The sequence below is a fragment of the Ruditapes philippinarum genome, unplaced genomic scaffold (genome assembly GCF_026571515.1).
Source record: "Ruditapes philippinarum isolate M1 unplaced genomic scaffold, ASM2657151v2 ctg1638_1_1_1_1, whole genome shotgun sequence".
Classification (NCBI taxonomy): domain Eukaryota; kingdom Metazoa; phylum Mollusca; class Bivalvia; order Venerida; family Veneridae; genus Ruditapes; species Ruditapes philippinarum.
Genome location: NW_026865446.1, coordinates 74,267 through 84,793, shown reverse-complemented (window position 1 = coordinate 84,793; position 10,527 = coordinate 74,267). Strand labels below are relative to the sequence as shown.

The 10,527-nt window shown below is 32.9% G+C and overlaps 1 protein-coding gene across 1 annotated transcript; it reads left to right on the top strand.

Annotated features, from left to right (window-relative positions):
- The first annotated feature begins 1,895 nt into the window (after positions 1-1,895).
- On the top strand, positions 1,896-4,802 carry LOC132729051 (ficolin-2-like). The gene is made up of 4 exons (XM_060714789.1): positions 1,896-2,037; positions 3,427-3,523; positions 4,097-4,270; positions 4,497-4,802. The coding sequence occupies exons 1-4, from the start codon at positions 2,011-2,013 to the stop codon at positions 4,757-4,759; spliced, it is 561 nt and encodes a 186-aa protein (XP_060570772.1). The 5' UTR covers positions 1,896-2,010; the 3' UTR covers positions 4,760-4,802.
- Positions 4,803-10,527: the final 5,725 nt, after the last annotated feature.

Here is a 10,527-nt window from a genome sequence, read left to right as displayed (position 1 = left end):
ACTTTTGATTTTAAATGATATAATTGTGCATTCAAGCCATATTTGATTCGCTGGCTTAACCAGTTGCTAGCAAACAGTCGGATGCTTGCTTCAACTTTATAAGTATATAAGTGACAATGTATACGTTAAGTTAGCCATTTAAGCCGGATTTTAAAGGTAAATTCATGATAGAATTTAATAATATAGAAATGCTTGGCGTTACAGTCTCTTTTACCTCTGCTTTTGAAATTGGTGTACTTTTATCTTAGACTATATATAGCTTTAGGGAAAGACAAAGGTTTTATGTAGCAGATACCATCAGCTTTATTCAGACTAGGTTATTTTATTGTTTCTAAATCTGAAAGGGCATATGCATCAGAACAATTGAGCAGATAGTTGGATTATTTCTTAAGTAAAGCAGAATATTGAGTTGCGCATTGCCGGAACATTTCCCCGTAACAACTCACTGTGTCGTTTTTTAGCTCACCTGAGCACGAAGTGCTCAAAGGTGAGATTTTGTCATCACTCTGCGTCCGTCGTGCGTCGTGCGTCGTGCGTCGTGCGTCCTTCAAAAAATGGCGTCAAACTTTTCAAACAACATCTCCTCCTAAACTACATGGCCAATTGCAACCAAACTTTACAGAAATGATCCTTAGGTGGACCCCTTTCAAAGTTGTTCAAAAATTTAAATTCCATTAAAAACTCTGGTTGCCATGGCAACCAATAAGAAAAACTTAAAAAATCTTCTTCGAAAAAACCGTAAGAGCTAGAGCTTAGATATTTGGCATGAAACATCTTCTAATGAGTGCCTACCAAGTTTGTTCAAATCAAAGCCCTAGGGTCAAAATTGGCCCCGCCCCAGGGGGTCATTGATTTTCCCTATATGCATATAGTAAAAACTTAAAAAATCTTCTTTTAAAGAACTCAAAGAGCTAGAGCTAAGATATTTAGCATGAAACATGTTCTAATGGGTGTCTACCAAGTTTGTTCAAATAAAAGCCCTGGGGTCAAAATTGGCTCCGCCCCGGGGGTCATTGATTTTCCTTATATGTGTATAGCAAAAACTTAAAAAATCTTCTTTAAAAAAACCCAAATAGCTGGAGTTTAGCTATTAAGCATGAAACATCTTCTAGTGAGTGTCTACAAAGTTTGTTCAAATCAAAGCCCTAGGGTCAAAATTGGCCCCGCCCCGGGGGTCATTGATTTTCCTTATATGACTGTGTATAGCAAAAACTTAAAAATCTTCTTTGAAAAACCCAGATAGCTAGTGTTTAGATATAAAGCATGAAACATCTTCTAGTGAGTGTCTACCAAGTTTGTTCAAATAAAAGCCCTAGGGTCAAAATTGGCCCCGCCCCAGGGTGTCTTTGATTTTCCCTATATGCATATAGTTAAAACTTAAAAAATCTTCTTTTAAAGAACCCAAAGAGCTAGAGCTAAGATATTTAGCATGAAACATCTTCTAATGAGTGTCTACAAAGTTTGTTCAAATAAAAGCCCTAGGGTCAAAATTGGCCCCGCCCCGGGGGTCATTGATTTTCCCTATGTGCATATAGTAAAAACTTAAAAAATCTTCTTTTAAAGAACTCAAAGAGATAGAGCTAAGATATTTAGCATGAAACATGTTCTCATGGGTGTCTACCAAGTTTGTTCAAATAAAAGCCCTGGGGTCAAAATTGGCCCCGCCCCGGGGGTCATTCATTAGCTTGACTTTTTTTTTTTAGATATATACATATTATATATATACATATATATTTAATATTTATATATATATATATATATATATATATATATACACATGCATACATATACAACCAATTTTGTTCAAATAAAAGCCCTGGGGTTTAAACTGGCCCCGCTCCAGGGGCCTATATACAGGTGAGCGACTTTGGGCCATCATGGCCCTCTTGTTCTTGTATAGGTGGACCCTCAGACTGTGCTGATATTTTCACAAATGCCATTGGTACAAAATCAGGTGTATATAATATAACGTTTTGGCGGTCTAACGTAACTATAGAAGTTTACTGTGATATGTCAACATTTCCCCCTGGATGGACGGTAAAGATTATAATAATAATAATAATAATAATAGTAATATTAATAATAATAATAATAATGATAATAGAAAATGATACTGCTATTTTTTACTATTTAAGTCATAGTTCAATGTGCATCACTTCACGTAAAATGCCAAAATGTCAATTATTGATTGTCCTTAGTTTGACTTACTTTCAATTTACTGGCGAATACGAGCAATATGAAAAGAAGCTATCCCAAAAATTGTCATACATTTCAAGAATGCCTAACGCCGAAAAGAATAAAACAAAAGGGCACCTGCGGTCTCCATGACCTGTACACTATATGCTTGTTAAATTGCACTTATCCATATAAGCATACCATCACGGCTCGCTATCATTACAATTGTGTTTTAGCTACCTAAGCTTGCTGAGGGTGAGCTTTAAGTATCGATGAATGTCCGTCGTCCGTCCACATTTGTTCGTTAACACTCTAGCGGTCACATTTTTGCCTCAATCTTCATCAAACTTGGTCAGGATACTTGTTTAGATAATTGCTCGGATGAGTTTGAGCATGGGTTATCTCGGATAGAAAACTAGGTCACAGAGGCTAAAAAGAGAAAATCTTGATAACACTCTAGAGGCTACTGTTTTAATTCAAATACCCTGGAAATTGTTCTGAAAGTTTGATTTTAGTATTTCTAGGTCAAGTTTGAATATGGGTCACCTGGGGTCAAAACTAGGTCACACTGCTCAAATATGGAAACACTCTAGGTCTACTGTCATGAAACTTGGTCATGATGCTTGTCTATGTAATTGCTCGGATGAGTTTGATGGGTCAGGTGTGCAATCTAGGACTATCTTGGCCCTCTTGTTTCAATAGTTGTCAAAATGCCTAATATAAAGTTGTCTAATATTTCTTGGTAACACAGTATTCACTATATGTTTGTTGCAAATTTCTCACTACTTACTTTTCTGGCCGTTTTACTTATAGCAACTTATGTATATACGTGAGCAATGCTTAAATGTTTGATGCAATGGTCAATTTGTTCATTTCAATGGTTTTTATGTTTCTTGCAATGACCTACATTTTGTACATTTTTTCGATAACCGATATGTTTCGTGCAATAATATTTATGTTTAGTCCACAATATTCTTAATAGAATTACCCATAGTTATGTCGATTTGAATTACCTATAACTTTGTTGCAATGGCATATATGCTTCTTGTACCTAGATATAATGGTCTACATAATTAGTGCAGCCACTTAACAACTGCTGCAAAATTATGCATGTTTATTGGAACAAGTTGTTTTTTTATGGTTTTCATGATATTTGCATTTTCGTTCCGCTGACACGGCCTCTTCGGTTGATACCATCGTATGTCTTTTTTGTTGTAAGTTTTACATACCTTTTAACTTTTCTTAAAACAGGTTTTCCAAAATAGATTTGATGGTTCCGTTGACTTCTATCGAAACTTTTCAGAATACGAGAATGGTTTTGGTAACATGACAGGAGAATTTTGGCTAGGTGAAACAAGTTTTTTATTGTTTCTGTTATCCTAATTCCTAAATTTTTAATGAAAATATCACTGGTGTGTTGTGCTATTTCGGCAATATCGTCAGGTTCGACCTCTCTCTAAGCGCGTTTAAAGCAACTTAAAAACCTTTGTAAAATAACCACTTCAGGAATGATCATTATAAAACAGAAAAAAATGAAAATAACTTATTTTATGTTTAGCGACAGTATAGTTAATACAATTTTCAAAGTTTTCTGGTAAAAATCTGATTGATCTGCTTTTAAAGGTCAAAGGGTTAATATTGGTGATGGTATATCGGCTATGCTCTTATTTCGAAACACATCGTGTCTTGCAATTGGTTCATTTACCAACCTTTACATACAAAAACATAAGAAGGGATGAACGCATACGTAAGGCCTACTTTGGCGGCAATTGACTTTACATGTATATAAGGTTAATTCTCTGCAGTTTTTTTGGCAGTTAAACCAGAAGCTTTCAAGAGTATGGCACAATCCTCTTGAAACTGATTCATTTAATATATGACAATCGATTTGCAATGTATTACCAAATGCTTCATTTCACAGGTTTACGTTATATCGAAGAAATGACGTCACAATATGACAGTGCTCTCAGGTTTGACGTCACTGCTGCCAATGACTCGCACATTCACGAAGTGTATCAAAATTTTAGCTTGTCAAAATATCCGAAGTTCACAATGCATATCGGAAACCAAACCGTCAAACCATTAAATGTATCAGGTAACAACCGCAATTAATGAATACAGAATAGTATTTGAAATATTTACAAATAATGATGAAATTCATAAAAAGGGTACGGATCTTAAACTTCCACACTTAATTATTTTCCAATTTCAAACTTGAATACATATTCAGTTACGAAATAAAAGCTTGAAAATAACACTTGAGCATAATAGAATTATGTAGTATTTGCATACATAAATGATTGCTTTTTTTTATAACAAAGGACTCCTTAATCAAAACGGACAAGACTTTAGCACATATGATCACGATGTTGACGCATGGTATAATGCTGGCTGCGCACTTGTCAATCATGGCGCTTGGTGGTACAGTCAGTGCTATGCGGCAAACCTTAATGGCGAGTATGGAAGACCGCCAGGATCAATTTCAACTATCAATAAAGGATTTGGAGGCTTCATTTTCATTGCATGGCAGCAATATCATACCCTTAAAGCTTCCAAAATGATGTTCAGAAAACAGTTCCATTAAAATACGCTATGTTTAATTGTTTTGTTCTTTTTATTATGATCGATATTTGGGAAGTTTGTAGACTAACCGGATCATATTTTAAAACAATAATTTTCGTATCAAGTCTAAGTTGTTGTACATATTTATATGTATATATCTACATATATATAAATTTATTTATCTGTATATAAATATATTTATTTGTTTGTATAATAAGCTGAAAACTCAAATATTGTGAGATGTAAGTTGCAATAAAACCCCGTCTACGTCGAACAGAGCCTTTTATTACCATGTTTTAAATTAGATATTACAAATGTATTTGCAAAGATTTAGTGTTTGGCCACATACAATGACGCGCTTTTGTTTTTGCAACGTCAATTTACAGATCTATATTCAGTTATTAGACATTGTTGCCATATTAGAATAATACCTACACTTGCACAAAGAATATTTTCACAGGATATTTTCATCATTATGCCCCCGAAACAAAGTGTGTGTGGGGGGGGGGGGTATATAGGAGTCACTCGGTGGTCGGTCGGTTGGTCGGTAGGTAGGTCGGTCGTTCGGTCAAGCGGTCCGTTGTATTTTCCTTGTCCGGAGCATAACTTGAAGACTAATGGTTGATATTCATTACAACTTCATACAATGATCAAACACATTGCGAGGAAGTGCAGTGCACATGAACAATAACTCCATCTTGACTAATCACAAAGTTATTGCCCTTCATTACCTTTTCTTGTGAAGTGCATAATTGCAAACTAATGGTTGGAATTCAATGCACAGTGCACACGAACCACAACTCTATCCGGAGTAATAATAGAGTGATTGTCCTTTGTTACTTTTTTCTTATTGCAGAGTATAGCATGAACTCTACTGTTTGGAATTAATTTTTTTTTTTTTTTTTGAAGCCCAACAGGTAACTTCGTTTATTGTCCCCGTCACACACAATATACACACAATTTGACCAGGACAACACGATTAAGTAAATTGTAAATTATAATAACTCATGGGCTATAAAAATATGACATGCTACATAATAATGCAACAATATTAATAGATATAATAAATATAGTCAAGTACACATAAGTATTTGTTTTTTACTAATATATGAGTAAAGATATATATTAATATAAAGTCACATTGATTGATAATAAAAAACAAACCAAACAAAAAAAAAAAAAAAAAAAAAAAAAAAACATTGTTCCTATAGAGGCCTGTAAGTATGTTTCTCATTTAGGTTGTCTGATTATATTTTAAAAACCTTTTATGTTGCTATAATCTCCTTATCGGTTTTCTGACATAAAATATAAGGGATAATTTTTTAATAGGATTTTGCCACGAATTATGAAAAGAAATTACATCTCCATTTAAAAAAGCTATATATTCTTGATTTTTTTTATTTTACTTTTAAGTATATTAAACATATTTATATTTAAGTAATTTTGACAGTTTTCCCTAAATTTTGTTTTATAAAAATAGTATTTTGCTAATAATGTTACAAAATTCAAAATAGAATGTTTCCATAATACAAGAACAGTATGCCTTTCATGTCTGAAATGTCAAATTCGACAAAATACTTATCTTTAAGCCAGTCTTTCAATTCTAAAAAAAAATATTGGTATACGGACATTGATAGAATAAATGTTCAATCGTTTCTTTATCAATGTTACAATATGAGCATAAATCATTATCTCTAATATCTATTCGATGTAAAAATGTATTTGTCACAAGAATTTTTTTATTAATCTTATACTGAAAATTTTTCAACTTTATTTCTTTCACAGTATTTAAGCTTGTACAATAATTTAAAAACTCCTTCTGTGATATAGGTCCTACAGAATTTACCCATTTGTTAGGAACAACAAAATTGTCAGCTTCAATAAGGATATCATAAAAGAATCTGCAACCCTTACTATATTATGTATATAACACATTTAAGATAGGGATTTAATGAAATGTTTTGCTTGTATAGAAATACTTTATCTTTACTGTTCCTAATCTTTTCTCTCCATAAAAAAAGGGATGGACTAAATGACTTGTTGAATATCTTAAAATGTACCTCTTATCTTTCAATTTTTGAATACTGTAAATATTACCGTCATTGTCATGTAAGTCAATAATAGATATAGAGGATATTAAAGTTTTTTCTATAAATACATGATTTATTTTCACCGAGTGGTATAAAAATAAATCTTTCATGAGTGGCGTTAGCCACGAGTGAAATATGGTAATTTTCATGCCACAAGATGAAAATAAATCGTTTATTTATAGAAAAAACTTGAATTTTCTGTTTATTATATACATTTTTCTCTTTTTTGACATTAAAATTTGAAAGACTTTCCCTTAATTTTGTGTACTGGCAGAATTTAAAAGAAAGTAGTCCGACAAGACACCAGTGAAAGTACGGAAAGTATGTTTCACTGCAGTGAAAAATAAATTTTTACAGTGAAAATACGGAAAATGAAAATATGCATTTTATTTCATCACTATTTCTCTATATTTCATTTATCAGTATATAATAAATTATATTACGATGTATCCAATTGTTAAACAAATAAATTAGTGTTACGGAATCTAGTGTTAAACCATAATGGTGAATATAATATATCTTCGATACTTTCAATGTTTACTTTTTTGCAAAAATTAGTCCATGTTTTCAACACTTGTTTCCAGAAAATATTTGAAAGTTCTTCAGATATAACTGATGCATAACCAGGACCAAGTTTTACCACTTTGGTTATATTCAAAGGAGAAAAGGGTAACCCAAGATTCGCCATTTTCGTTCAATAGACGATTGATCCAACTTAACTTTAAACTGTTCATAAAGGCTCTAACATTTAACATTTTAATACCACCTGCCTCTATATTTGTATCTATAACTGATATTTTAATTTTATCTGGACCTTTTTTCCATAAAAACCGATATAAGAATCTTTTGATTTGTTGAAGGATTTGGCAATGACATAAACAGTTGTACAAATTTTGAAATAATCAAAGATTTTATAATTGTGACTCTTCCAAAAAGAGTTAAATTACGCTTAGACCATACATTAATTAATTTTTCACATTTAATAAGAATTTCATGTCCGTTTAAGTCCCAAATGTCCTCAACGTCTGCGGAAAATATTACTCCTGGAATTTATAGTTCATACAATGGTCAAGTATATTGAGAGGAAGGACAGTATACAGGAACCATAACTCTTTCTTGACTTATTTATATAACTTGAAAATTAATGTTTGAAAATCAATGAAACTTCATACAATAATCAAACGAGGTTGAATGAAGTGCAGTGCTCAAGAACTATAACTCTATTTGGACTAATTAAATAGTTATTGCCCTTTGTTACTTTTTCTTGCCCAATGCATAACTTGAAAACTAGTTGATGGATTTCAATACAAGCACAATGAGAGGAAGTTCAGTGTAGAATAATCAAAATTCTATCTTCAGTATTTGCAAAGTTATTGCCCTTTGTTCATTTACTTTGTCCGATGCATAACTTAAAATCTGATGTTTGAAAATCAATGCAGCTTCATACAATGGTCAAGTGCAATGAGAGGAAGTGCAGTGCTCAAGAACTATAACTCTATCTGGACTTATTGCAGAGTAATTCAACTTCATCAGTGAAAGGAAATGCAACGTACAAGAACCACAACTATCTTTAATTGCCGACAACCATAACTATATTAAAATTCTTTACAAGGTATTCTGTTACTAGTAACTTCCTCATTTCCGAAGCAGTCTTGCACGGTATTAATCACATTTACTGATAGTTCTAGTTTAAGTCAAAAGTTATGTACACATTCATAAAGGGACATATTTTTTTCGGCAGCTAACAAATGAAACTGATGCAACATATATCAAAAGAAAACAGATGGAGAGAAATACTTATAACATTTAATAGTAGCATTCCTGTCTAACCCCTTAAATGTTTTCTTTAAGTAAAAGTTCAATATTCCTTCGTAACATTAAAATTAACACCTGCAAATAAGTTAAGCACATCTGGCATTTTGCCTCAATTTTGACACGACCACAACTGAAATTTTAAATCTTATTTGGGCAATGGTACAAACCACCTGTTGTCAACCTGCAACAATTGGAACAAGTTCTGCACCACGAATGGCAAAATTTACCCCATTAGACGCCTTACTGGTAGTGTGAGAAGAAGGATTGAGGATATCATCCGGGCACGTGGCGGTAACATACGTTATTGAAAAATTTGGTAACATAATGTCATTAAAGGTAACGTAATCGTCAACATCTACCAAATATATCTACCAGTAAATGTTTTGTAAAAAAAAAAATTAATTTGCTTATGCTTCAATAATTTGATTAAGAATAAACGAAACTCGTAAATTTATTGGTTTACGATTACTAAATTGGTATCGCCACTTATCAAATTACTATTTCTTAGCTCAATTAAGTCGTCATTTCATGATAGTGCTTTCAATAACAACCAATTTTAAATTAACTTATTTCCAGTGGATATTATAAGATACACGATAATTATGTTATAATATCAACCTCAAGAGAAATAGTCTAAAACCAAAGCAGAAGATGAAGATATAGAGTCACGTACTTAACATAATGGCAAAAAAACGTGAGAAAAGGAAAATAAAAACAGTCATATTATGTTAAATGTTGCTGATAAATGATTACCATTTATCATAAACAGAAAAGAGATTATATCTATCAATCTGCAAATTGACGTTTTCTTAACTTTAAAGATAAATTGTACTGTACTAACATAAACAGGTGTTGATTGTTGTGAAGCGGATGTTAAACGTTCTCCCGTATCGCAGTATTTTTATGTAATTTGAGATCATCCGGAATCGTTGATTTGTTAAAGAAAGACTATTAAAGTTGGTGCAAGGGGTTTGAGTATTGTTTTATTTTGCATGGACTCAAATGAAATGATAAATATGTTTTAAGCCAGGGTTACAGGTCTGCGACACGTGTACGATTAGATGTCTCAAGAGACTCCACGTTGTGTTACACAATATTGCGCTTAGGCAGAATAAACAGTAACATGTTTAGGACGACCTTCCTGTAGTAAGCAAGTCTTCAAGATAGATTAAGCCACATCTTTAATATCAAATATTATTATTGCTGAGTTTGGTGTTATGGCCGTTTATGTTTCACCAGGCTTCGTGCTAGAATACAGTATTACTTTAAGATGGAATTCACTTATATAATATGATCAAGCTTGCTTTAAAGAACAGTGACTACAGTTTCAAAGAAGAAATAATGACATACACAAGGGTTTATACCAACCAACTTAATAAACGTAACAAAATCCCAATGAAAAAAAAAAAAAAAACGAAAATGCAAACACGGAAGCATGTAGCTTGTTATGTACTTTTGCAAATAATATGCAATTTTTACAAGTTAGAGCAGACATTCCCAATCATTTTCAAAAGGATCTAAATATGACCTTAACAACGTAACTACATATTGGCACAAATGTAGTGATAATTGATATGAGCCGCATCACGACAAAACCAACACAGTGCGTTTGTGACCAGCATGGATCCAGACCAGCCTGAGCATCCGCGCAGTCTGATCAGGATCCATTCTGTTCGCTTACCAACTCTATTACAAGTAGAGAAACTGATAGCGAACAGCATGGATCCTGATCAGACTGCGCGGATGCGCAGGCTGGTCTGGATCAATGCTGGTCGCAAATGCACTATGTTTGTTTTGTTGTGACGCGGCTGATATGTATCTTCCAGATTGTTTCTTTCATAGTTTTATGTTCTTCCGCTGATGTGTTTGGCCATATCTCTTTGGT